The sequence below is a fragment of the Elephas maximus genome, chromosome 9 (genome assembly GCF_024166365.1).
Source record: "Elephas maximus indicus isolate mEleMax1 chromosome 9, mEleMax1 primary haplotype, whole genome shotgun sequence".
NCBI lineage: Eukaryota > Metazoa > Chordata > Mammalia > Proboscidea > Elephantidae > Elephas > Elephas maximus.
In genome coordinates, this window is record NC_064827.1 from 1,572,441 (window position 1) to 1,599,048 (window position 26,608).

Below are 26,608 nucleotides of genomic sequence, written 5' to 3' on the forward strand. Positions count from 1 at the left end.
GTGATTAAATCCTGCCGACGGAAAAGTTCATTTCCAGCAGGGTCGGGAGGCCGAGTAGGCGGCAGGGGCGGATGGCAGGCGCCTTTGGAGGGAGCCGTTAGGCGGCACGGGAGGTTGGGGAATGGGAATGAGGTCGCCCGGGGCCTGAGAGACGGGCCCCGAGTGCCCACCCCCTGCTGCCCAGGGACCCCCCCAACGCTGTCCAGGGACCCCCCACCCACGCTGTCCAGGAACCCCCTCCCACGCTGCCCAGGGGCCGCCCCCCACGCTGTCCAGGGACCCCCCCACGCTGTCCAGGACCCCCCACCCACGCTGTCCAGGGACACCCCCCACGCTGCCCAGGGACCCCCTCCCACGCTGCCCAGGGGCCGCCCCCCACGCTGTCCAGGCACCCCCTCCCACGCTGTCCAGGGACCGCCCCCCACGCTGTCCAGGGACCGCCCCCACGCTGTCCGAGGCGCCCTCCACGCCCCTCCACCCCCAAAGGAGACAGCAAGGGCTACATTCAAGTTCTAGTTTACTTGGTTCGAAAGCACTTGCCCTCTGGAAACAGTCATTCCAGGGTCGCCCTGGCCCTGCCCTCGGGCGAGGGAGCCGGATGCAGGAGGCCACGGGGCGGGGGTGGCGGCCGGACTTTGGGAGACCGCGAAAGCGGCGAGACAAGCGGGGCGCCGTGGCCGGTGGCAATGAGCTTGCGATGCAAACGCGCAGGGGCCGGGGTGGGCGCCCAGGCGCGTCAGGGGCGGAGGAACGGGGGAGATGGGTACGGTCGGGGGCGGGCGGACTTCAGGGGCTGGGGGCGTTCACGATTTATCTCTTTCCATGCCCTCCTCCCTGGGCCTGATGGAAGGTTGGGGGCTCCAGGAGGGTCCCGCAGGGGCCGCGCACAGTGTCCTCTTGTAGCGCCTGGCCTCACACCTTTCCTGGCCTGGAGTCCAACCCTCTCCGAATCACTCCGGCCCACCGTGAAGCCCCGGGCCCGTGAGCTCCCCAGGGCGGGGCCCTGAAGTCAGACTCGGGTCTCCAGCCCTAGCACGGGGCACGGCCAGAGCAAGCGCTGGGCAACGTCTGTGCAATCGGAGAACCTGACGGGATAGGTCATCTCACCTCCAGTGGATCTCACATCGGCCAACTAGCTCGTTCCCGCGCCTGCTCCCACAGAAAGCGTCTCCTCTTTTGTCCTCCATGGTTGTGGCCAGGGGTCCCCATCCCGTCACATTCCAGCCCGTCCATCCTTTTTTCCCACATGTTTCTGCCTCCAGCGGGGCTAGGGTCAGCGCTGTCATTGTCCCCTGCCCCACCCTGGTACCTGCACCCCGACCCCCGCCCAGCCATGCCTCAGCGCGGCAGCGCCCCCACCCTCACCCTCACCCTTTGCTTCCCCCGCCTGGGCCCCTGCCCTCTGGCTGGGCGTCTTGAGCCCTGGCCCGAAGATCTCCGAATCTGTCCCTGCCGCTTCCCCCGCGCGCCCTGCAGACCCAGGCCAAGGCGGAAGTAAGGCCAGAGGTGAGGGGACAGCAGGGGAAGAGGACTGTCCATGTGAGGGCCCAGACTTGGTCTCTGCCCTCCCGGTCAGGACTGGGACCAGCGGACAGCACCGTGTGCCTCGCAGGGCCTCGCCAGGACACCGCGAGTGTTCTCCGGTGAAAGAGGTCTACCAGCAGGACACACCCCAGACCAAAGCGGGCGAGCCCGCGGGCCCCGGGCTCCGGGCCGACAACGGGCCCGCGTGGAGCCGAGACCAAGTCTTCCTCCGGGTACCTGAGCCTCGGCCTGCTCCGAGCTGCGGCTGCGGGCCGGTGGTCGACTTTAAAGCGGTAAGGCTGGGCTCTGGTCAACACCCGGCTGCTGGAGGAGCGGGAGCCCTGCGGACCAGCGGGGCCGGCTCGGCGTGCGGAGGTCTGTGCAGGAGGGCCGCCTCTCGGCCTGAAGGCAGGGCCCGGTCGGTCCTCGGGCCACCCCACCTGCCAGCGGGGAGCGCCCAGCAGCTGAGGACTGGCCTCGGCCCTACCCGGGCGGAGGTGGCTGTAGAGAGCCGGGTGCGGAGGAGGGGTCTGATAGGGAGGTCGTTGGGGGTGTCGGAGTGAAGAGGTGGGGTCTGCGGGACACAAGGTGGGGTGCTGGCGGGTGGGGAAAGAGCGGAGGCAGGACTTGGGAGACGGGGCGGGGCTCGAAGCAGCACCTGGGGAAACTGGGCCGAGACTGGAGGAAGTCGAAGCGGGGCGTGGGCGTGAGCTCAGGGCGGGGCCTGAGTGGGCTGGGTGGAGCCTGAGCGAGGGGCGGAGCCTGAGCGGGCTGGGCGGGGCTCGGGGAGGAGCCCAAGCAGGCTGGGCGGGGCGCAGGGCAGGACCCGAGCGAGGGGGCGGGGCCTGAGCGGGCTGGGCGGGGCTCAGGGTGGGGCCTGAGTGGGCTGGATGGAGCCTGAGCGAGGGGCGGGGCCTGAGCGGGCTGGGCGGGGCTCGGGGAGGAGCCCAAGCAGGCTGGGCGGGGCGCAGGGCAGGACCCGAGCGAGGGGGCGGGGCCTGAGCGGGCGGGGCGGGGCTCAGGGTGGGGGCCTGAGTGGGCTGGATGGGGCCTGAGCGGACTGGGCGGAGCCTGAGCGAGGGGCGGGGCCTGAGCGGGCTGGGCGGGGCTCAGGGTGGGGGCCTGAGTGGGCTGGATGGGGCCTGAGCGGACTGGGCGGAGCCTGAGCGAGGGGCGGGGCTCGGGGCGGGGCCTGGGCGGCCCGCGCGCCCGGAGCCTCACATGAGGTCGTCCAGCAGGTTGGCGCTGGTCACCCAGTCGAGCGCGCGCGGCTCGGAGGCGGCCATGATCATACACATAAAGGGGCGGCCAGTGCGTCGGTCTGTGGGGTAGATGGTGGTGGGCGTGAAGCGCCGGTTGGCCTCGACGAACTCGCAGAGCTGCTCGTAGACGCGTGGGAACTCGTGGCGCAGGAAGACGCCGCGCAGGCGCAGCTCGCGCTGGATGTGGATGAAGGCCACCTCCCGTGCGCGGCGGCCGGCCTCGCCTTCCTGGTCCAGGCCCGCCGTGCCAGGCGGCGGCGTCAGAATCAGGGTCTCCATGTCGGGCTCGCGGCCCCGCAGCGGCGGCGGGCGCGCGGGGCTGCCGGCTGCCAGAGCCACCTTGGCGAACTTGCGCACCGTGGGGCCGGCGCTGCGGGGCGCGGGCGTCGACCGGGCGGGGGTCCCGGGGGGCGCGGCGCTGGGGCCCACGGCCACGGACACGCTGAGCAGGAAGCACTCGGCCGGCTCGTAGAGGCGCCCGGCGGCCGCCAGCTCGCGCGCGTAGCTGCCCAGGGGCGCCGCGTGCGTGGCCAGCTCGCGCAGAGATAAGTAGGTGGGCGACAGCAGCAGCCCTTCGAGGCCGAAGCGCAGGAAGTTGTCGGCGGAGCCGGGGCTCGGGAAACCTAGGAAGAGCACGCCGCGGCCGCGCGATAGGAAGCCGACGCGCGCGATGCGCGAAAAGGCGCGGTGCACCGGGCGGCTGTCGCGGCAGAACTGCAGCACGTGGCGGCACACGCTGCCCACGCGGCCGTACACGCAGCGCGCCTTGTGCGCGTCCCAATCCTCGCGGCGGCACAGGCGCGAGCAGTAGTAGGTGTAGCAGCTGTGGCACGACTTGAAGTAGAGGCAGGCGTTGAACATGGTCTCGGTGCGCCGGCAGCGCGCGTTCGAGCAGGTCATCAGGTCGTCCTCGTCGGCGCTGGGTTCCGGCGACGCGTCGGCCGCCTCCCCCGAGCCCGCCGGCTCCTCGGCGCTGCCGGCGGAGGCAGGCGGCGAGCGCGGCGGCGCAGGCGTGGGGGCCCCGGGTCCCGCGGGCCGCAGATCCAGCAAGCGGCGCACCTGGCGGCCCGGACTGTCGACCGCGCGCTCGCCGGCCGGGCCCGCTGGGGGCCTCGAGTCGATGACTAGGTCTGTAATGAGCTCGTCCAGCTGCTCCAGACTGCGCTGGCGACCCGAGGCAGAGCAGTCGGCGGCCGCTGGCGGTGGCGGCCTCTGGCGGCCCGCAGACACTTCCCAGGCCCTGGCAGATGGGCGCTCCGCGAGGCGCAGGTCGTTGTCGGTGATGGTGATCTCTGGCGTGACGTACCAGGCGCGGCCCAGGCCTTCGCCGGCGCGACCTTTATCCGACAACGACGTCTCGGACAGTGATAGCGCTGCGTAACGCCGGGGCGAGGTGGACAGGTTCACAACGACCGGCGGGCGCCGGGCTTCGAGGGATGCGCCTCGTGGCTCGCGCGCCTCGCGCCCCAGCAGGTTCTCATAGCTGCGGCCCCGACCCAGGGGGTCCTCCCGGTGCGGCCCAGGAGCCAGAATGTTGTCCCAGGAGCGTGAGTAGTGGCGGCTGTCTGTGGCCAGCCGCGGTGGGCTGGTGCCCGTGCCGCCATGCCACGAGGCGAGCAGCGGCCCGGGGTCAGGGGGTGGCGCGACTTGCAGGGTGCTGTAAGGCCGTGGACCCCAGTTGCCCCAGGCTGGGCTACCGCGCGGGTGAGGGTAAGTCCGAGCCAGGGCGTCGCGTTCACGGTGGCGTCCCCAGTCCTCGGTGTAGAAGGGACGCACGGCGGGGTGGGCCCGGAGCTCCTCGGGGACATATCGGGGGCCGCAGGTTGGGCCGTAGGTTCGGGTCGCCTCGCCATAGTAGGAGCGGGAGGGTGGCTCCTGGATCGGGAAGGTCCGGACTTCTCCTGCATAGTATCCGCCCCCGTGCCGAGGGCTGGGCCCAAGGGGCTCCTCAGTCGCATAGGGCCTGGGGCAGTAGCCGTCAAAGGGAGGTCCTGGGCTGACCGTAAAGCCGGGAGGGTAGCCCTCTGGCTCTTCGGTGTAGAAGAATTGAGTGGGGCCTGGTGGGGTGGCGAAGGGTAGGCTGCGGCGCTCGGCATAGTCCCGGGGCCCAGGCAGGGGCCCGTCGCAGTACAACGCCCGAGGGTCCGCACAGTAGGAGTCGCTGGGAGTGGGCGTGCGGGACAGCGCCACGTTCCGAGGCCCTGGCACCGCGAGGCCATGCAGCTGCGGGGCTCCGCGGACCCAAGGTGCAGCGTCTGCGGGCCCGGAGGACCGTGGACCCCGGGCGGTGTGCTGCAGCACTGCGTCGTCCGGCTTGATGTCCAGGCGGCAGCGGACGTGCGGGGCGGGCCCCGGGGGCTGCTCCGCCGGCGGGCAGCGGCCGGCCGCAGCGCATAGGGGCGCGATGCGGCCGGGACCGCCTCGTTGCGGCTGCAGCTTGATTGGGTGCAGTTCGTTGGCAAGCGCGCGCAGCGCAGGGTACGCGGGTTCCCGGCGCGGCGACACCTCGATGCGTGCGGCTCGCTGGGACTCCCGGCCTCGGCGCGGCAGCACCGGGGGTGAAGCGGGTACGGCGGGCGCTAGGCCCGGGGTCGCGCGTGGCGCGCTCTTGGAGCGGGCGCGGCGCCGAGTTTCCCCCTCGCGGGGCCGGGGCCGCGGTGCGGCAGGCTCCGGGGGCGGCTGCTCCGGACGCCCACGCCCTCCGTGGCCCTCCATGGCCGGCCCGTCCAGCGCCTCCAGGAAGTCGAAGCTGCGACAGTGGCGCTTGTTGAAAGGCGTGGGCGCAGCAGGCCGAGCCATGGAGCGCTCACATGTCGGGCGCCGTGACGCCGGGTCCGGGGCCGCTACCTTGATATCCTGGTACACGGTTGACACCAGCAGGTCCGGTGGGTCCGTGCGGGTCATCTTAAAAGCAGTCCCCAGGCCGGCGGTTCCAGTTCACTTGGCCTGGCGGGGCTTTCCCCCTGCGGAGAGGAGGCGGGTCAGGGACCCCTCGTCGCCTGCCCGCCACCCCCGCGCTAGCCCGGCTTACCTGGGGCACAGTGGGCACAGCAGCCCTGGCAGTGGGCCCTGGCCGCCTGCTCCATGCCGGCGTCAGAGGCACCTGCGGGAGGAACCCACCGGTCCAGCCACCCAAGCCCTGCCGCTCCCTCCAGACCACCCCACTCCCAGCCCCTGCTGCTGGGCCCGGGAGGGCCAGCCAGGCAGGCGATGCCATTGCTCTGGCTCCCTGCTCTTGTCCCCGTCCCCCCCACCCTGCCCCAAGTTCCTGGGCTCTGCCCCTGCCTGCAGGTTCGGGTGGGCGCCCATCCCCATGCCAGGCCCTGCCAGCTGGTGGGAGAGTGCAGGCTGGTCCGAGAGCCACAGCCCCCGGTGCCCACAGGCGACATAATCCGGCACTTTTTTCCAGGACTTACAAACTCCAGCTTTGGATGACAGCATCCTCTCCCAGCGCCCCCTGCAGAGCGACCCCTCCGATACTGCACAGGCCGGACGTGGTCCAGGCCTTAATTAACCGCAGACGCTTCTCACCCCACCTCTTGCTGGGCTGCGCACAGACCCTCCCCAGGGGTGCAAGGGGGCTGCACTCCGCGGCCCCACCATCGGAAGCCCGAGTCCTTCCCGCACCCGGAGACGGCCATCACACCTCCGTCCCTGTAGGCTGGCCCGCGCCAGGAAAATGCCCCAGGAGGATACACGGAATTAAAGCCCTATGTCCTTTGCAGAAACCTTGGATCCCAGCGATCTTGGGGTGGTTGAAACCCACCAAGATGGTTGGAATGGTAAGACAAGGCCAGTACAGCGACCCCCACAGTTTTGCATAAACGCACGGACACCCCACAGCGCGCGCCCACTGCCTGGCACCATGAAACGGGCCCGGGTGCAGGACCACGTAGGGGGACGTGTGAGCTGAGTTCAGGCCACCGCGCGCCCGGCCCGCGGTCGCCAGCCAGGGAGCCAGGAGGGATAGGGGGAGGCTGGGCGAGCCCCCTCCTCCACGCTCCGCAGCGAGGGCCCGCCCCCAGCGGCGCAGGAAGGCTCCATGGAAACCGCGTTTCCGTTGCCCCCCACGCTGCAGGCTGGGCCGGCTCCCCTCGCCATCAGGCTACACTTAGACGCGGCCGCGGTCCCTCTGGGGTCTCTGGGGGCTAGATTGGAAGGGGGCTCCACACAGCGCCTGCGCGCCGGGCTGGGCGGGGTGCTCAGGCGGTCACACGCGACCCTAGCAGCCGGCTCGCATTAGGGAGGGGTCCCGGTGGCCTCGCAGCATGCTGGGGGTAAGGAGCGAAGGGAGGGGAAACAGAGGCCGCCCCTCACCTGGCAGGGCCTCAGGTGGACGCAGCGACTCGGGTCTCATTGGGTCAGCCCTCTGGGCCCCCGATGTGTAAAGGCTTTCTGTAGGGATGGCCTCAGGGTCTTGGCCACCAGGTCACAGTCCCTGTCCCCGCCCCAGCCTAGTGCCCCAGGTTCGCAGGACCATCCCCCTTTTCCCTCCCCCTCCATCCTATGCTCAGAGCCGGGCCAGAATCAGGGCCGGTGACTGTGCGAGGCTCCGCCCCAGCGAAGTGGCAGCGCGGTCCTTGCCGGCCGAGACTGCCGGCAGCTGGACGCGGTGACAGCCCCTCCCCGGGGGTGGGCTCGGCCCCCTTCGAGATCCCAGGCTTTCCCGAACCGCTGCGCTCGGCCGGCCCGCTCCACCGCGCGACCCTGCCCCAGGCCTCGCCCGAGCGGCCCGGGGGGGGGGACCCGGCCGATGTCGCCGGGGGCGGGGACTCCCCCACCTTGCGGACGGCAGGGGACGGTGGCGGCCAGCGACTGCGGCGCTCCCGCGGTGCGGCCCCCGCCCCCTACCTGGCGCTGCTCCGCCGCCCGAGCCCCGGTGGGCTGCGCAGCCCCGGCGCCGGCACTGCCGCGTCCCCGGCGCCGGCGGAAGATTCCAGGCAGGGGCCCCGATCACCGGCCGCCGGCTCACTGCTGCCCCCGGTGGCGGCCGAGGGGGCGGCACTTAAAGGGGCCGCGCCCCAGGTGGGGCCGCTCGGGGCTGGGCCGGCGCGGGCGGAGAGCCCCAAGTCCCACCGGGTCCCCAGGGCGCACGCCTAACTTGGGGACCGCGCCGGTCCTACTAGGCCCCACCTCAGGGTCACCTCCGAGCGTGGCAGCTGACCGAGCGGGACCTCGGAGCAGGCCCTGGAGCAGCCCAAGGCCTGGGTAGGCTGCCGAGACGGCGTGGGCTCCGGAATTGGCCTCTCAGCTTGGGCCCGCGTAGAGCAGATGGGCAGCTCCCTGCCCGCCCATCCGCTCCCCTGGACCCATCCGCCGCGGGGCTGAGGTGCCAACATCTCAGCAGGCACTCTGGGGCCAGATGGCCACAAAGCCCTTGGCCCAAACCTGGGGCCAGGGCAGGGCCCTGCACCCAGCTGAGGGCTGTCACTACCCACCCTGGGCAGGTCTGCATCAGGCCCTTTTGTCAACTCTAGGGTGACATTCTGCTGCAGCCCTGCCAGCCCCGCTCCGTGAGTCGCTAAATCTCAGGACGTTCTAGCTTGGCAGAGGGGCAGCCCTGGTGCTCTTGGCTCTGGAGGGGGGCAGCCACTCTCCGGGACAAGGTGGGGGTGGTGGTTTGCCATAGGTCCTGGCAGGGTCACCTCCTCCAGACCCCAGTCCCCACATCAGTGAGCAGGCAGCCCTGACGTCACAGGCTGGGGCAGGTTTGGAAGGAAAACTCCACGGAGCTCTTAGCACGGTCCGGCCCACTGTGTGTGCTCAGTACATGCCTCCTGTCCCCAGAAAGAGAAAGGGGGGAGAAGGGGGCCTGGCAGTACCCGCTCCGCTTGGCCCCCGCTCTGGTTTGGGGCAGAGCACCTGCTCCTCAGCCTCTGGAGGAGGGACGGGCACCAGCATCAGGAGCTGTTCCCAAGGCAACAGTGGAGGCAGTGGGAGGCGCTGGGAGCTGCCAGCAGCTGGAGGGGCAGGGGCTGCAGGGGAGTACCCAAGAGCGAAGGGAGGGGTGGCCTGGGTGGGGCACACACCTGCCCACAGGGCTGGGCCTATGGTTGTCCAGGGGAGCAGCTGCCCAGTCCCTGCCTAGGGGCCAGGGCATGCCCCAGGCCCGTGGCCACGTCGCTCAGTATGACAGTGTATATATGGTGTGTGGGGCTAGGCCTAGCTACTGGCTGAGCTGGTGGGGTCTCAGCCCTGGTCCCTGGACCACCCCCAACCCATCCACAGTGTAGCAGGCAGCAGGGTCCCCACCTGGGGTGAAGGGTGGGCAGCCTTGCCTGTGCACAGGCCCCCTTGCCAAAGTCAAGGGACCAGGAGGTGGGACTGATGGGGCAGGTGTCCTCCAGGTGGCGGGGGGTGGGGGGCAGTACTGGGCTGTTTCCTACACCAAGAGCCACAGCCCTGCCTGGCCCACAGGTATGGCACTCAGGACTTCCCTGCCAACCCAAAGCAACGGGGGGCCAAAGGATGGCATCCTCAGGGAGGGGGAGAGCAAGCCGAGGAACTGGGCGTGTCCCAGGCCTCCTGGGCTGCAGGTGCCCAAAAGGCAGGGAGAGAAGACAGGACTCGGCATAAAACAGGAGAGCTTTATGGTCCGAATGGAGATGAGACAACTGGGAATCACCCAGCTCCAGCCCATGGCACCCACCTGGGTACAGAAGCAGCTGTGGCCACAGGTGGCATGACAGAAACACTCTGGGGAAAGTCATGTCCCAGGAGGCACTGCCCCTGCTGCTGTTCCCCTGCAGCTTCACCTGGTGGGCTGGGGGCTGCTCCGAGGGACCAGCGTGCCCTCCCTGGAGCCCAGCCACCCAGGGCTGACTGTCTGTCGTGGGGAGCCACACGTGCTGGAAGTGGAGCCATCTGCATGTAGTGGCTGCAAGTGGGCGGTGGGCGTGTGCCCAGGGCAAGCAGGAGGGGGAGCTGGGGTGACGGCAACCGAGGAGCCCAAGCGGCGTGCCCCTGTAAGCAGACCCTGCAGCTCCCTCGCAGGCCTCAGTCACATCCCTGAGAAACACTGCCCCACCCCACCTCGGGCACCAGCCTCTCCTGGCTGACTGCCGCCTGGGCCTGCTGCACACGGGGCTCGGCTGGGCCCCTCCAATGAGGAAGCTGGGCTGTGGGAGGGGCGGTGCAGGCAGGCCTTCCCGTGCCAACTGTGCCGCCCGCTGCCCGCCACAGGGTCGCCACCACAGCGGCCAGACCTAGAGCTCCTCGTAGTCCCCGCCACCACGGTGCTGGCTACCAGGGGCCCCGCCCCCCAGGAAGGCTTCCAGCTCATCAGTGGCCTCCTTCTTGCTCCGAGGTGCCTTCTTTTTTTTTCTCTTCTCCTCCTTGCCCTCCTCCTTGTCCTTGCCCTTCTTGTGCTTGCTCTTCTTCGCAGCCTTTTCTTCCTCCTGGGCGAGAGGGGGGAAGGGAGTGCAGTCACTGGGGCCGTGGTGGGTGGGGGGAACAGGGAAGGACACCCACCCACCCTGGACATGGCCCACCCCAGGGCAGTGCAAAGCCCTACCTCCTTCTTCTTCTTCTTCTTCTTCTTCTCTCTGGAGGGAGGCTTGCCAACCTTATCTGCACAGATAACACAGGCTGCTATTCCCAGGGCATCCCTGTGTCCCCGCAAGGGGGCTGGGCCCTCGGTACAGGAGTGGGCAACCGGAGAGGGGACCCTGCCTCTGACTGACACCCCGCCCTATACACTCTTCCAGGACCACTGTCCCCTCAACACAACCAGTCTCCACAGCCCCCACACAGGACAAGGGCCCTGGGGCGCCTACCCAGGCAGCCACTGACCCCACCACCTTACAAGGGGCCCCTGCCAGCTGACCCCTGGCCATGGAACTGTGCCATGGACAAGCGACAGGGGCCTGGGTGCTCCCACAGTGACTACTGTGCACCACATCACTGGCTCCACCTGGGCTACACCACAGAGGAAGGCACTGTCCGCCCCACTTCTGAGGTCACACGGCTTCGGGGGCTGGATGCGCATCTGTGCTGGCTGGCCCAGTCGGCCAGGAGCTACCGGCCTTTATGTGGAGGTGGCTACAGTGGGACTGGCAGGTCAGCACGTGACCCCCAGTGTCTCACAGGGATGCACAGCCAATGACCTGTTCATCTGGCCCTGCAGCCGCACGCCTGGACAATGTCAGCACGTACCCCTCGTCTTTCCCTTTGAAAGCTGGCAACTTGCTGGAATGGGCCTGGGACAGGCAGCCGGGGTTCAGGGGCGTACACGGGCAGGCAGGCCTTTTGGGCTCAGCCCTGGACCAGCCTGCAGGACAGCCTGACCAGACGTAGGCCTGCAGACACTGCAGCCTGGCCCCCTCTCTGTTCTCAAAGCTTCTGTGCACTGAGTGACAGGCACACGGCCCACGTAGGGGATGCGGACAAGGACTGGCAGGCCTAGGCAGGCCCGAACAGCCAGCCTTGACCCAAGGGTTGGTTCAAGCCTGGAAAGGCTCACCTTCATCGCTGCTGTCCCTGGGGCCTGGCTCCCTAAGGCCCAGTCCGAAGAGGTCGGTGTCATTCTTGGGTCTGAAGGAGGGTGTGGGCGGCTGGAGTGGTCGGGGTGGTTGTGCTGGGCCAACGTCCTCATCGGTCAGATCGGAGAGGTCCTCACGGACTGGGAACTCATTCTGGGAGAGGAGGGACAGACAGGTCAGTGCTGGTCACAGCAAACCTCCATGGAGCCAGGTGACCCTCAGGGCCTGAATGTGGTTGCCCGTCTGGCGTCACGGCCATCGGGTCTGCTTGGTTAGGGAGGGAGGGAGGCCGGCATGGGAGGCCAGCCTAGAGATTGCCCTCCCACCTCTCCTGTGTCCTGGAGTCCCTGCCCCCGAGCACACTCCTCTTGGGGCAGACAGGCGGGGGCTCTTGCAGGCTGGGACCCTCCTGCCTGCTCCGTGTGCTTGGGCGGTGGGCCTCAGGAGGGATGAGGTACCCTCTTCAGCTCTGGCGAGGGTCTGCCTGGTTCTGTGTCCCCCTGGGTCTGGGGGATGTGTCCTTTAGATCTACAGTGTTCAACGACAGAAAGACCACCACCCACGCATCCCTCACTCGCCCTCCAGGACGCTGTCCTGCCCGCAGTGCCCCCATCAGCAGGTGTTCCCAGCAGGCGACCTTGGGGGCGTCCCCTCACCATTCTCCGTGGTACGTCCGACTCCTCACTCTCGAAGTCAGGGTCGTCCATGACAAAGGACAGCATTTGGGCGGCAATGGGCCCCTCGGTGTCGCTCTCGGATGATGCTGCCTGCTCAGCCTTAGTCCCCTCGGGTCTGCGGAGGGGGCCCCCAGTGGCGGCTGTGGCCCTGGATGCCGGCATCTCAAGGGCATGCCTCTCGGACGTCAAGGGACTGTCCAGCACCTGAGGCTCCTGAGCTGGTGAGGGCGCCGCCTCGGCCTGGGGCTTCAGGGTCTTTTTGGAAGACCTTGGGAGACAGGAAGGGGTCAGGACCCTGAACCTCCCCATAGGAGGTTCTATGCACAGGACCTGCTTGGTGGCCCCCCAGTCTCAACACGGAGCCATCCTGGGTGCCCCCTTCCTGGTCACCCTCCCCTCCCAGGGGCACACAGGCCCCCATACTCCCCCCTCTATGGGCCATGCCCCCAGAGGCCCAGATCCCCCCACATACCTTTTCATCTCTGGCTCCAGGCATGGCTGGGGGCCCAGGACGGTGGCTTTGGGTGGACTTTCAGGACCCTCAGCCTCCTCTTCACTAGACAGAGTGATGTGCTTACTGGGGAGGGGGTCCATGGGCAGCAGGGGTCTGCTGGGTGGCCTGTCTTCCAAGTCCACGTCGTCCTGGAAACCTGCCACCATTGGGTTCCCACCTGGGGCCTCCCCATCACTGCAAAGGGTGGGGACGTGGTCAGAGATCACCAGATGGGGCAGGACCCTTGCCAGCTTTGGCCCAGTACTCCGTCCCTGGGCTCCGGTGCCTCCAGCCTTCCCGACATTGTTGTTCCAGTGGGGGTCAGATGGTGGGGGCTACTATGGGGCAGTCACAGGACCACTTGTGGAAGGGGCCTGCTGAGGCATCCCAGCCCAGAGGAGTTGCTGGCACTGAGGCTATGCCGGCCAGTGGGACCGGGCCAGGGTTGGATGAGGCAGCAGAAAGCCACCAGGATTTGTGCTGCATGGAGCGGGAGGGGGAATGCGTGTCTGAGCCACATTTCCTTTAGCTCTGAGCAGATGGTGGACCCAGCAGGTGCCCCTGCAGGCCAGAGGGGAAAGGATGTGGGGACCCTATGAGCAGGGACGGGGGTGAGAGGTCCAGCCTTGTGATGGGGTGCCGGGGGGGATCCTTGGCTCACTCATGTCATGTGTTTTTTGGGGGGGTTGTGTGGTGCACACGTGAGATGCTTAAAACCACTGGGTGGGGCAGACCCTGAGGTGGGGTATGACAGGCAGGCAGGGCGTGTACAATCCTGGAAGAGAGGGATTCACCCGGGGAGAGCCCCAGCGTGGGAGTAGGGTGGGGGTGGTACAACCCTGGGAGAGAGGGACTTACCCAGGGAGTGCCCCAGCATGGGAACAGGGTAGGGGGCAGAGCTGGCATCCCTTCCTGGCAGATGCCGGCCCCCACATCCACTCTGAGCTTTGTGACTGGAACCTCCCAGGAGACCCCAGGTGCAGCCCAGGCTCCCCTCCATGCCTGCCCGATGGTGCTGGCCGCGACAACACCCTCTAAGTGGACGTAGCAGGAGGATGGCCCTAAGGCCAGGCGCTGTGACGCCCCTGCCCTTCCACAGACCCTCATCTTGTCCTTGTTCTCAGTCAACCCCATGAGCAGCAGGGCACCCGGGCGCCTGCGGCGGGCTTGCTCTAGGGATGGCAGCATCTCTAGAGGGCGGGGGCAGCCCAAGGGGATCGTGTTGACAGGCCCCTGCCTCGCCTGGACCAACAGCACTGCCTGGTGCCCCTCAAGGACACTGGGGCACCCGTCTCCAGCAGTGGGTCTTCTCCCAGCACTCAGCTCCTGGTGGCACTGCCTGGCAGAGCATCTTCGTCCAGCTGCCTGCCCCTACCTGTCGCTGTCCTGCGGTGAGGCCTTGGCCTTCTCATCCTTTGGGGGGGCTGCATCCTCCAGGAAGCTACGGTCCAGACTGTCTTCAGGAACAAAGTCCTCCACATTTGGGACCTTTACTGGGGCCTCTGTGGATGGTGCAGGCTCTGTGGGGGGCAGACACAGCTCCCCATCACGCACTTGCCCTGCCCCCAAGCCCATACCTGGGGCTGTACCTGCCAAGATTGGGGCGGCAAGGAGGGGCCTGGCCCATGAGTCCACCCTACCCAGAAGGTGGGGGGCTTCCAGATACTTGGGGTCCACAGTGCAGGTAAGACCCAACGCAGGAGTCAGGGCAAGAGGCCCTGTTGTCCCCCTGCAGACCCTGCACCCACCTGTCCTGGAGCTGCTGAGGGGGCCCAGGGCCTACCTGGAGGTGAGGGAGCCGGCTCGGCTGCAGATGAGGTCCCAAACAGCCGCGAGATGATGCTGCGCCTCTGGGGTGGGGCGGGGGCTGGAGTGGGGGGCAGCAGGGCCTCGGCCAGGGGTGCCGGGGCTGCCAGGGACAGTGGGGTGGGGCAGGTGGAAGGGGTGGCGAGGGGTGGCGGGGCGGGCTGGGGTGTGCCGGGGCTGGAGCTCCCGGTGGATGTGGTGCCTGGAGGTACAACGGGCGACTGGGAGCCAGAGGCTGGGCTCTGCCCATTGGCCACCAAGGGGGATGCGTGGCCACGGCTGCGGGCATCCATCATTTCAAGGAAGCTGGGGGCAGAGGGCAGAGAGTGGGCAGGGAGCAGAGATCCCACTGCCCCTCCCCCGTGCCTCTTGGCTAATGCTCGAGACAGGGGTGACCCTCCAGCATATACAGCCTCCCAGGCCCTGCCCCAGAGCTGTGCAGTCTTGTCAGGTCACGGGCACGCCCACTGGAACCCCATGTATTTGAAGTGTTCTGTCCTGCATTTTGTAAAAGGGGCGGGAAAGACTATTTAGACCTGCAAAGCACCGGTGACAAGCTGCTGACAGGGTGGAACTGGGGCGCATCTGAGCTCAAGGCAGGGCCCTCTTATGAGGCTGCTCATGGTCCCTCTCCAGGCCTCAGCCCACCGCCCAGGCAGAGAAGCTCGTGGTCAAACACCTTGGGCAGGCAGTGCAGGATAGCACCCCTCCTGGACAGTGCCCCCTCCGTCTGGACAGTGCCTTCCCTGCCCTCCAAGGAGCACTCCGACACCTCCTGGTGGGAACAACTCCCGTGTTCCCAGGCCTAGGACGGAGCCCTGATAGAATAGAGCCCCAGTGTGATGGGGCTCCGATGTGACGGAGCCCCGATGCAATGGGTGGAGAGAAGCACCAGGTGTCATGCAGCATAGCAGCTTCCAATTCCCGGCAGGGCCACGAGACCACACCAAGCGGGGCTTCCAACAGGCCTGCCTCCAAACATGCACACCGCTGAGGCATTTAAAGATGAACTGACTGTCAGAAAAACACCATCCAAAAAGCCACTCTGCCTCCAGGGACCAGGAGCCTCCACTCCTGCCCTGTATGCTGGCGTGCCTCCTGGACACAGTGAGCTCCAAATCGGGCACCCTGAAACCCCATCTTAAGCGGGGGTCCATTTAAGGAACCTGAGCACCAAACCTGAGGAGGTGTCTGCACTGGGCCATCTGGCCAGCAGGTCCCACAGGCAACAGTGGGCTGCAGCGGAAGGCGAGCCAAGTCAGGGCACAATGCCGGCACAGCTGTGCCACGTTATTCCCTGCTCCATTATTCACCACACACATCCTAGGTGGCCATCGGGCAGTCATTGCACACGCTGGTGAGGTCACCGTACAACCAAGCCCTGCGCAGCCACCAACTCCCAGCTGCCCCGTGAGCTCTGTGGGATCAGCTGTCTAGCGCAATAAAGATGACACAGACCCCCAGTGCCTGGTGCCACGCTGAGGGTCCCTAATATCCCCAGGGAGTCTGTTCCACTGTCCCCAGGGGACCAGAAGCCTCTGGAGGAGCCAAGTATCTGCTTCCCAAGGAAGGGCTGCTCTTTTTCACATTTTAATCTTGCCCTAGATGGCATCTGACCCTAAATATTTCATCGCTGCACATTAATAATAAAAGCCACTCTATGGAACGAGAGGGCTGCCTTCTCTCTTCTCGAGGGGCCTGGGCTGGGCTACTGGGCAGAGCTCCCTGCACCTCACCCTGCCTCCCCAGCACGGACGTGCTCCCAGTGGAGACGGCACGTGACTCGAGCACCACCACCGCTCCCACTGGTGGATCCGCCCAACTTGTAGCCCTGTGTCTCCCCATTTGCTGACGTATGTGCAGAGCCTGAGGGAGGCCTGATGGATGCCGGGGCAGGCAATATGGCTGCGCCCCTGCTCGGCCATCTGGGGGTCTATGAGGCTGCATGTCCCACCGGGCAGGAACAGCCCCACAGGGCGGCCGACATACATCTCGTAGTTCTGGTCCTCGGTCTCCTGCTGCACTGACAGCTCCTCCAGCGTGGCGTCCACGTCCAGCTGGTTGGTCTCCAGCTGCCGCAGCAACGTCTCTCTCTGAAGAAGGGAGAGGGACCTGAGCACAAAGGCCCTGCACACCCCCACAGAAGCACAACGATGGGACACCACTCCTGGCAATGCCTTGGCAGGCCGGCACATGGATCGTGTGGTTTCCTGCCAAAGCCCCATCACCCAGGCGATCAGCACAACGCCACAGCCACTTTGAGAGGGCATCGGCAACATGACAAATCTCCCCAGAAGTTGCCATGGTTTGAGCCCATGGGCTTCCTGAGGGTTTCGAGTCCCCAGCACGTGTCTGAACAGGGAAAATCCTTTCCCTCCCCTATGTAAGGGGGGGCAGCCTCATGCCAAGGGGACCAGTGTCAGAACTCGGCGCTTGCGCACCCACGACAACAACCTGTCACTGCCAAATGTCCCGCTGCTTTCCTAAGGCCTGTGGAGGAGCTCACAGTGCAGCACTGGGTACCCACAGACCTGGCAGCCTCCTGGAGACACCCTGCTCCCCAGCTAGGCCTTGGACAGAGTGCATCCACTCCTGGTCCTAAAGCCTGAATCTGACCCGGCATTTAGACCTGTGCCAACCACAGTAGCTGCCAGACCATTCAAGTTACAGAATATGGCAAGTCCAGTTTCTCAGGTGCACTGGCCAAGCACACCAGGGCCACCGTGGGGAGTGGTGCCACCCTAGATAGCATGGGCCTGCATGCTTTCTCTGTTGTAACAGCCCTACTGGACATGACGCTGACGGCCAGTGTAGGAGATAAGGGGTCAGGAGACACAGGCACTGGCACGGGGACTAGCCACAGGGACTGACCATGAGACACCAGCCATGGGGACTGACCACTGGCACTGACCACGAGATGACGCCTGCAGTGCAGTGACAAAACCCAGATGGGGTGGGGGAAGCGTCTGCAGAAGGGACATGCAGCATGTGCCTGTTACTCTCTGACAAAGCTCAGAGCCACCGCTGCAGTCAGGGACCCATTTCCCAGATCACAGTGTGGCTCTGCAGGCAGTGCTCTGTCAGCCATCTGTCTTTGGATCCCACTGGAACAAACCCAAACAGGGAAAACCTCAGGGGCCAGCAAAGCCTCCCCCCACCACCCTGAGAACCACCACAGGTTTGATGAAAGGTGTCCTCATTAGCTTTCCACCTAAAGCGTGTGGCCATATTAAAGGCATCCTGACTCCTTAAAGAAACACAAGGTGTTAACAGCTGAAATGAAAAAGGCCTGGGACTGATTCCTCACCACCAGGGGAAGGCAGAGGGCCGGGGGGGTGGGTGTCCTGTCAGTGCACCAGGATTGGCTCCCCCTGCACCAGCTCCCGCCCCAGATCCAAACTGGTGATGTCCCAGGCAAAATGCTACAACCGCTTCCTCAGGGTTAGGAAGGATGTGACCTCGGGCCGCCACCGCGGGGCCCACCTGCAGCTGCAGAAACGGGATGTTGAAGAACTTGTGAAGGTACTTCAGGCCAAAGCTGTTCTTCATGGAAGACTCGGCATAGCGGAAATAAGAGGCACCTGGGGGCCTGTCAGTAAGAACGAAGGTGTGAGAGAGACAGCAGGCAGAGAGCGGGAACCCAGTGACCTCCTCCCATGCCACCACGGGCCACACCAGCTGAGGCTGCCCACTGACCCAGTCTGGTGAAGGCAGACAGCTCTGGGCAGACAGCAAGGGCCAGCGCACCAGCCGTGGGGCCAAGTGTGGTGGTGAGAGAGAGGCGGAGGCGACAGGCCCTGTGCCCACAGGGGCTGATGGACTGTGGGCTGCAGAGACCCTTGCCCATGGAGGATCCTGAGCACAGCACCCCGCTGCCTCACCGAGGCCCTAATGAACCCGAGGGCTGCCAATTCCACGAAGTGGGAGAACACTGAGGGGCCCCACCTCACACACCACAGGGAGCCGTGTCCCAGCAGCTGCACCCACCTGTCCAGGTGGTCAATGAGGTCACGCACATCGTCAGGCAGGATGACCCGGTGCTCACCCATGTCACGGTAGTTGCCCAGCACGCACACAGGGACGTGGGTCGGCACTTTGGGCAGCTCACGCAGGATGTAGTTGAAGGTCCTGTGGGGACAGGGCAGTGAGGCTGCAGCACATCCACCTGAGCCACAAAGCAGAAACAAGAGTGGAGCACCTGCCCGAAGGGGCTAAGGCCACAGCCCTCTCCTTGCAGATCAGGGGCCTCCCTGCTGCCCTAGGGTTTCACACCCCGCCTGTGTCCATGCCACAAAGACGGCTGCCCACGGCCATGAGCTCGTCAAGACCAGTCTCGGGATTCATGCCCTCTTTGTGATGCACGTCCTGAAGTGCACGGCTGGACTCACGCCCCACTGCAGATGCTCATGCGCTGCTGAGGCTGAGGGATGGCTCGGGCCTCTGGTCACCGGGCTCAGAGCACATGCGGCAGCTCGCTGGGACCTGCGGGCATGGCACTGCAGGCGTTAGGTTTTACAGGGTGCCCTGGACCAGCTTCCAAATGGCATGTAAACAGCAAATGATGGCCCCAGTGTGACACCTTGCTTCTGAGGCCGGTAGGTGAGTGTGGCTTTGCTCTGACTCACACCCAGCAAGTAAGCTGATCGTTAGCCCAGGCCAGCACATCTCCAGCCCTCCGGGAGCCCTGCCCTCAAGGAGAGGGTCTGATTGGCCCCTGGCCTGTGGCCTCCAATGCCCCGAACAGGACTCAGGACTCCAACACGGCCCATGTGATATGCAGTCTGGCCATGTGTTCTCATCCGGATTCACGCAGCTGCCCTGGAAGCCTACAGGGCTGCCAGGCCCTGCCAGAGGTCTGACCAGCCGGCTCCCTGGCCCTATGGGCTCCACACACTGAGCACGCTTCTGCTCCTGCCTGGACCTGCCAGCTGTGCCCACCGCTCACACTGCGGCCAGGATGATGGCCATGCACTCTGTCTGGCCACATTTCTTACTCATTTAAGTGCTCCTGGGACCCGCCTCCCACCCCCCTGCTGGCATGCACCACTGGCTCGCTCTACTCCAAACTGCTCTCCTCCCTCGGTGCAAAACGGGGACACAGACACAACACAAACAGCCCACCCCAGAGCTGATGCGCCGTTAAGTGCCTAGACTATGGTGGCCGGAGGCGGAAGTCTGGATGACCCCTGGTTACACAGGTCACAGTGGCCACAGGAAAAGTGCTGAGCTCCCTCTTTTGCGCCTGAGAAGGGGGTGCTGCTGCTTTTCCGACACCTACGTCTCGTGCGCTGACACCCCCGCCCTGCATGGTGGACTGCTGCATCATCAATGGTCCACCTCTGATGCGCCGTCCCAGACCACCAGAGGCCTCTCACATGAGGGCCAGTGGGGCCACAGGACATAGCTCACGGTGACTTAGGGCACAGTGCCGCGGCTGAGGTAGGTGTTACCTGAGAGCTGCTGGGCTGGGGCTGGTGGCGGCCTGTACGCTGGCCCCGGCTGCGGCTGCAGCAGATCAGGGTCTAGGCCTGCAGTCCCTACGTGTAGTGTGCTGCAGCCAGTGTCTACGCCACAGTACAGTAACTGTGGTGGGTGTTCCCACGTGGCAGCAGTGTGCCCACAGGTGCAACGCAGGAAGACCTCTAGTTTGTGGAAACACTGCGTTTTCCATGTGTGTGTAACACACAAAAGACAATCTGGGAGGGGTCACCAAGATGCTCCAGGGACCGCTTCTGGGGAACACGGCTGCACTTTCCTCATTTCCTACACTGGGTACGGATGACATACGCAACAGTAAATACAAAAAACCAACAAAGAACAGTAGGGCAGACACCCCACCTGCCATCTCTCAAACAAGCCACCTGCGGTTCCCAGTTCCATGTCTCTAAGAGGTCTATCCTCAGGGCTGTGCGGTGTCAGGACTTTGGAGGGCCCCACGTGCCCTGCCTAGGACAGCAGGCCCCAGCCAGCACTGTGTGTGGGCATGGAGCAGGGACTTTGGAAGGCCCCACATGCCCTGCCTGGGACAGCGGCCCAGCCTACACTGTGTGTGGGCGTGGAGCAGGGACTTTGGAGGGCCCCACGTGCCCTGCCCAGGACAGCAGCCCAGCCTGCACTGTATGTGTAGGTGTGCAGCAGGGACTTTGGAGGGCCCCACGTGCTCTGCCCGGGACAGCGGCCCTGCCTGCACTGTGGTGTGGGCGTGGAGCAGGCAAGCGCACGGCTCAGGCTGAGCCCCTGTTTCCCCTTGGATCTGGATCCAGACGTGCCAGGCAAGGTGCCCACGTGACCACCCCCATGACAACTCTGGGCGCTGGTCTCTAGCGGGGAACAAGTCACAAGTGTTGTCACGGCTCATTGCTGGGGACTGAAGTGTGTCCCGTGACTCCACAGGGAGAAGATTCTGGAGCTCATGCCTGGTGTCCCAGATCCTGCCTCAACACACCTCCTCCCCCTTTGAGACTAGGCTCTGGGTCCTTTCCTGGGATCATCAGACCTGGGAGTCCTCCTACTCAACCACTGAACCTAGGGGTGGTTTTGGGGACCCCCAACACAAGTAGCTGCCCGATTCAGCCACATTTTACAGGCCTGGTGGTGTTGCCTGGGCTTATCACCTGCCCAGCCGGCCCATTTGCAAAAGTGAGCTTGTGTCCACCGATGCTGTGCCCAGCCACACTCCCTCTATCTGCCTGCCCACAGCGGCCTGCAGGAAGGTCACATGGGCCATCACCTGAACAGAGAGCATGGCCCCTCATGTTACAAGGTGCAAGGAGCCCGTGTGGCCCCTGCTGCCCCCTTACCACTACTTGGTGATGTCCCCTTACCACTGCTTGGTGATGTCAAACATCATGACCACTCCGTTGCAGTTCTTGTACACATCCAGGAACTCAGCATCCAGGGCCATCTCGGACTCTGCCTAGGAACAGGTGGAGACACACAGAACGACTGGGTCCCACAACCACCTTAGAAGGCTCAACACAGCCTGAAAGAAACAGAGCCGATTCCATTTGGGAAAGAAATGGGCCAAGCAGACAACACTGCCAGATGAACCCGAACTCAGGGACTTCCCTCTGAAGGGCCGGGCAGCTGCATGGGGTAGGCCGCGGGACCGGGCAGCTGCGTGGGGTAGGCCGCGGGACCGGGCAGCTGCGTGGGGTAGGCCGCGGGACCGGGCAGCTGCGTGGGGTAGGCCGCGGGACCGGGCAGCTGCGTGGGGTAGGCCGCGGGACCGGGCAGCTGCGTGGGGTAGGCCGCGGGACCGGGCAGCTGCGTGGGGTAGGCCGCGGGACCGGGCAGCGGTGTGGTGTAGGCTGTGGGACCGGGCAGCGGTGTGGGGTAGGCTGTGGGACCGGGCAGCAGTGCGTGGCCGGCTCCCACAGCCCTTCAGTGGTCCGCAGCTCCAGGTCTGCCCCACTGACCAACACAGGGATACTCAAAGCCACCACTCAGAGAAACAGGGAGCAGGAGCAGGCATTGCTCCACAGTGGGACTTGTGTGCTGGACTCGGGGTAAGCACTTGCAGAGAACTTTCTGGGAGCAGGACTGGGGTGGGGCCGCATACAGGGAGAACCCTGTCAGGAGCCAGGAGGCCTTCTTTAGGTGTGATGCTGCCAGAGGCAGGCCCTCACTGGACCTTTCCAATTTCATCTTTCCCACCCAAAGGGAACACAGTGGCACAGCCTTACTACCTGTCAGGACAGGAGGGACACAGCCAACAGCCCCCAAACAACAGAAAAGCTTTCCTGCATCACGAGGGTGATGGTCACGGTATGGAAACAGGCAGTCTGTCAGCGCCCCTTGGTGACAGGCCATAGGGCAGCACTGGCCCTAGGCCAGCCCAACTCCCATTGAGGACCCTGTCTCCCCTGGGGGAAAAGGGATACACAGAGCAAACCCCAGGCACCCTGAGCCGCCCCCTCAGAGGTGGCACTCGCGATTGTGGGCCTAGAGACAACTCATAGCTGCCTGGCCTGTGGTGGGGGAGGCAGAACCTGCCAGCTAACATGAACACTGCGCAGGCCGCCAGTCTACACAAGGGGTCATCTCTGGGTGGCCATGTGGCAGACAGCACAGATGACCCCCACCTCACACCAGAGGGCCACTGTGTTGTCAGCAGCCCCTCCACACAAGGGTCCCTGCATCCCCCAGGAATGCACTTACCTCCTGAGGGTCATTCTCCATTTTCAAGCCATCGCCTCGCTTTTTACATTTTCCTTGTTAAACAAAAGACAAACAAAAGTTATGGGGTAGAACTGCTGGGCCCAGAGCCACCCAGACGAGCAGCCCCCTTCCCACCCGACGCTCCCCTGGCCCCCTGCTGTCTCGGTGTCCCTCAGGGAAACAGAGCCTGCGCTGGACCACCTGCCCAGCCATGGCCCGAGGGAGGCTCCACAGGGGCCCCGGGGCAAGAAGCCTGAGTGTCCACTGCCCACGGGTGACTCTGGGGGACAGGCATGCATGGGGAGCTCTGCAGCAGCTGGGGCAGGGATGAGGTGTGGTTGGCTCTGGGGAGCTGGGCCTGGAGCCGTAGCACAGGCCAAGCGGGGGCAAGCGGCTGCTAGAACACGGGCGCTCTCAAGTAGCTGCAATACCTGTGCAGCCCTGGGAAGGTGGCCATCTAGGATCTGGTCTAGGTGACCCCGGTGAGCATCACACCCTGTACCCCAGCCTTGATGTAGGAGGAAGACCCCTCACCTCTGAGGCCTCCCTCCAGCCCATCCTCCACTGACCTCAAGGAAACCTCTGACACACCCACATGGGAAGCGGTCACCAAGCCCTAGCAGCCCTGGCTCTGTCAGGGCGGTGACGAAGGGAAGGCCGGCTACTACTGCTGCAGCCCTAAGGGGCCAAGGAGCAGGATGGGGGGGCAAGGAGGAGCGGAAGGAGTTCTGGCCAGGACCCGGGGCAGGAAGAGGACCTGGAGGAGAAACTGGGGTACCCGAACACAGTCTGGAGTCGAGTGACCGGCAGCGTTCCAGCGTCAGTTTCTCACCTGGGAGAAACGTGCTCCTAGCCCCCGCTGGGTTCCAGCACACCCCAGGCCGCAGGGCAGCCGTCTGCCTCTGCACCTGCTAAGCCGGCCCACCAGCCGAGGGCACAAATCTCCGCCCAGAAGGAACCAGCATAGATGGCTGGCACAGCTCAAACTAAAGGCCCAGGTGGAATTCAGCTCCCCACAGGGCCCAGAAGTCGGGAAGCCACACTGCACCTCAACCCGTCACACTCAGAAAGCAGCAGCCATGCCAGCCAAGGTCATGCTGTGGTCTGGGAAGTTGCTGCACCAGAGAGGAAGCAGCCTGTGGTCAGACACGGTGTGTGTCCCCTGAGGCCCGGCCCAGCCTCCTAGATTCCCGGCTACTCGTGCAGATGGAAAGGTGGCCAGGCCCGAACCCCGTGGTTCCCCCACCTCTGTGAGGGGACTGGGCTTGCTGCGGGCGGGCCAGCTCCCATGTGCCTCACACACACACACCACACACACCGCACGCGTGCACGCACACACACACACCACACGCGTGCGCGCGCACACACACCACACACACCGCACGCGCGCACACACACCACACACACCGCATGCGTGCGCGCACACACCACACACACTGCACGCGCGCGCACACACACGCACACCGCACGCGTGCGTACACACACGCACACACCGCACGCACGCGCACACGCACACCACACGTATGCGAACGCACACACACCGCACACACACATGCGTGAGCGCACACACACCACACACATGCGCACACACGCACACTGCACACACCGCACGCGCACACACACACTGCACACACACACCGCACGCGCACGCACACACGCACGCACACCCCCTGGAGCCCGCCCCCCCTGCCTGGACCCCCGCGGGAGAACCGTCCGCAGGGCAGCAGGTCCCTGCGAGGCCCGTCAGGTCCAAGCCTCTGCCTGGCGCTGCAGCCTGAGGCTGGGCTCAGGGCAGGAACGGAGCTGGGGTCGGGGCTGCAGTGCCCTCCAGCCTGGCTTCTCCTTCACCTGCGGAACTGGGGCTATTTAACCCAAATCCTGCCTCACGGACCCGGCCCGGCGTGGGGAGCGAGGCACAGGGATTGTGACCGGAAAGCCCCAGCTGGCAGAGGTGCAGGCTCCCTTCGGGTGGGGCCCTGCACGGGAGGCCACACCCTCACCCAGTCCGCACACTGCAAATACACGCACCACACCACGCAGCTCAGAGCCGGGGCCAGCGCTCACCCAGAGTGTTAGTGAGAAGGAACTTGTGGCCTGAGTGCAAGGAGAGAACAGCATGGGGGTGAGAAGATGGCATAAGGACAGATGTGGCCACCCCCACGAGCGGGACTGGAACTCCCACCAACAAGGACACACAGCTGCGGCCAGGGGCTGCACTGCACGTCTGGACTGTGTCCTGAGAAGGCGCAGACACCCTGCTCCCTGCCCCACCCTGGCCACGACAGTCATCACAGACCTCGTCCACCCACGGGAGCCTCCCTTGAAGTGCGGGTAGCTGGCACAGGGAGCTCCGCAACACCCCCCAATTCCTGCTGCCTGCCTGCCTGCGCTCAGCAGCTCAGGGATGAGGCCAAGGCGGGTTGAGCCCATCCCAGTGGACAGGACCAGCACCCAACAAAGTACGCTCCCTTACAGCCCTGAGGACAGCAGCTGCCCTGAGACACAGCTCCAGATCACGCAGGGCTGAAGGGGCAGAGCTCAGGACGGTGCTTCATGGGACGACGCGGGGGGGTGAAGACAGCTCTCCATGTGATGACGTGGCGGGGGGGTCAGGACAGCTCTCCATGTGATGACGTGGCCGGGGGGTCAGGACAGCTCTCCATGGGGCTATCGAGGGAGATCCGAACAGGCACCAGGATACCCGTTCTACAGGACGGTGTGAGGGATTGTCCTCATGGTGGGGGCGTGTGTGTGAAGGAAAAAGTAAAGAGAAAAACTTACAGAAACATGCCACCCACCTTTGTCAACCACATCCCAGACCTCGACTTTCACAATGTCATCAGTGGCTGAAATGGGAAAAATTCTTAAGATTAACACCTGGAGTAAGCTGCTGGCTTCTGGGAGTCTCCCGCCTCATCCTCTAGCCCCCCCACCAGCTCACCTGTCCCCACATCCCCCTGCCTGCCCCCCTTGCCTGCCCCCACGTCTCCTCACTTGCACCCCACATCTCCTCGTCTGCCACCCTTGCCTGCCCCCACATCCCCTCATCTGCCCCCCTTGCCTGTCCCCACATCCCCTCATCTGCCCCCCTTGTCCTGTGCCCTGAGTGACACCCCTCTCGTGCCCTGGGTCACTCCCCCAGGCCCCCTGACGCGTTCTCTTCTCCTCCTTAGGCTCTTGCTGGAATGCAGCTCTCTTGGTAAGATGCCCACAGATGGTGCACCCCTTATAGCCCCACCTGGTGCTCACCCCTCTGCCCCCTGCAGCAGCCCCTCCTGTGTCTGCCCCTCCTCGCTGCCTCATGAGGAAGTACTCCCAGCCATCCCATCTCCTCCCTCCGTCCAGAGCAACCGTGCCCTGGGTTGCCTGCAGGGATGAGCCTGGCGTCTCCTGGTCATGGGCCCATGTGTGGGGATGATGGGACCGCCCATCCACGCTCCCTGAGGTTTCAGAGGAAAAGGAGAGGGTCGGAGGGAGAGAAGTGAGCTCCACCTGGCCTCCCGAGGGTAAAGGAAGCCACCTCACCCCACCCACGTGGCACCAAGAAGGAAGCCCTGGAGCAGAGTGGGTGCCTCTGTGTCAGCCCTGTAGGCTCGGGGTCCCTGCCAGCCCGGCACCACTCCCTGGCTCCTCAGGGAGCCAGCAGAGCCCCGTGACAGGCACAGAGGTGACGCCAAATTACGTGGAGGCTGAGGACTCATATGGCGACATTCACACACGGATGTTCACGTGGGATGTTCACGCAAGGACATTTACACACAAACATTCACACGCAGACACATGCGAGCATTCATACACAGGCATTCACATGGGATGGTCACACACAGGTGTTCACGTGGGATAGTCACACACAGCCGTTCACACACGGGCATTCACAGATGTTCACACAAGCATTCACACACAGGCAGTCACACACAGACGCTCACACAGATGTTCACACAGGCATTCACACACAGTCACACACAGACGTTCACACAGGCTTTCACACACAGATGTTCACACACGGGCAGTCACACACAGACGTTCACACAGGCGTTCACACATGGGCAGTCACACACAGACGTTCACACATGGGCAGTCACACACAGACGTTCACACACGGGCAGTCACACACAGACTTTCACACAGGCGTTCACACATGGGCAGTCATGCACAGATGTTCACACATGGGCAGTCACACATAACAGTCACACGCAGATGTTCACA

The 26,608-nt window shown here is 65.0% G+C and overlaps 2 protein-coding genes across 5 annotated transcripts in view; both read right to left on the minus strand.

The window, feature by feature from the left end:
* Positions 1–2,681: 2,681 nt before the first annotated feature.
* Positions 2,682–7,724, minus strand: AJM1 (apical junction component 1 homolog). 3 transcript variants are annotated; one of them, XM_049896621.1, is made up of 3 exons: positions 7,638–7,724; positions 5,818–5,889; positions 2,682–5,749 (listed from the first exon to the last, which is right to left on the minus strand). In XM_049896621.1, the coding sequence occupies exon 3, from the start codon at positions 5,688–5,690 to the stop codon at positions 2,742–2,744; it is 2,949 nt and encodes a 982-aa protein (XP_049752578.1). In that variant the 5' UTR covers positions 5,691–5,749; positions 5,818–5,889; positions 7,638–7,724; the 3' UTR covers positions 2,682–2,741. The 3 variants fall into 3 exon arrangements, with proteins under 3 accessions (XP_049752578.1, XP_049752580.1, XP_049752579.1); XM_049896623.1 differs by having other exon boundaries at positions 7,568–7,647; XM_049896622.1 differs by lacking the exon at positions 7,638–7,724 and having other exon boundaries at positions 5,818–6,004.
* Positions 7,725–9,345: 1,621 nt separating this feature from the next.
* The window catches only part of RABL6 (RAB, member RAS oncogene family like 6), a 32,216-nt gene continuing 14,953 nt past the window's right edge, over positions 9,346–26,608 (minus strand). The window contains exons 3-15 of one of the 2 annotated variants that reach the window (XM_049896624.1): positions 25,201–25,248; positions 22,403–22,455; positions 21,067–21,158; positions 18,230–18,370; positions 17,726–17,831; positions 16,232–16,335; positions 14,220–14,548; positions 13,812–13,956; positions 12,416–12,631; positions 11,923–12,211; positions 11,248–11,419; positions 10,300–10,355; positions 9,346–10,183 (exon numbers count right to left, since the gene is read on the minus strand). In XM_049896624.1, coding sequence (XP_049752581.1) covers positions 9,992–10,183; positions 10,300–10,355; positions 11,248–11,419; positions 11,923–12,211; positions 12,416–12,631; positions 13,812–13,956; positions 14,220–14,548; positions 16,232–16,335; positions 17,726–17,831; positions 18,230–18,370; positions 21,067–21,158; positions 22,403–22,455; positions 25,201–25,248 — 1,943 coding nt within the window. In that variant the 3' untranslated portion in view covers positions 9,346–9,991. The remainder of the gene's footprint in view (positions 10,184–10,299; positions 10,356–11,247; positions 11,420–11,922; positions 12,212–12,415; positions 12,632–13,811; positions 13,957–14,219; positions 14,549–16,231; positions 16,336–17,725; positions 17,832–18,229; positions 18,371–21,066; positions 21,159–22,402; positions 22,456–25,200; positions 25,249–26,608) is intronic. The other variant, XM_049896626.1, reaches the window with a different exon arrangement.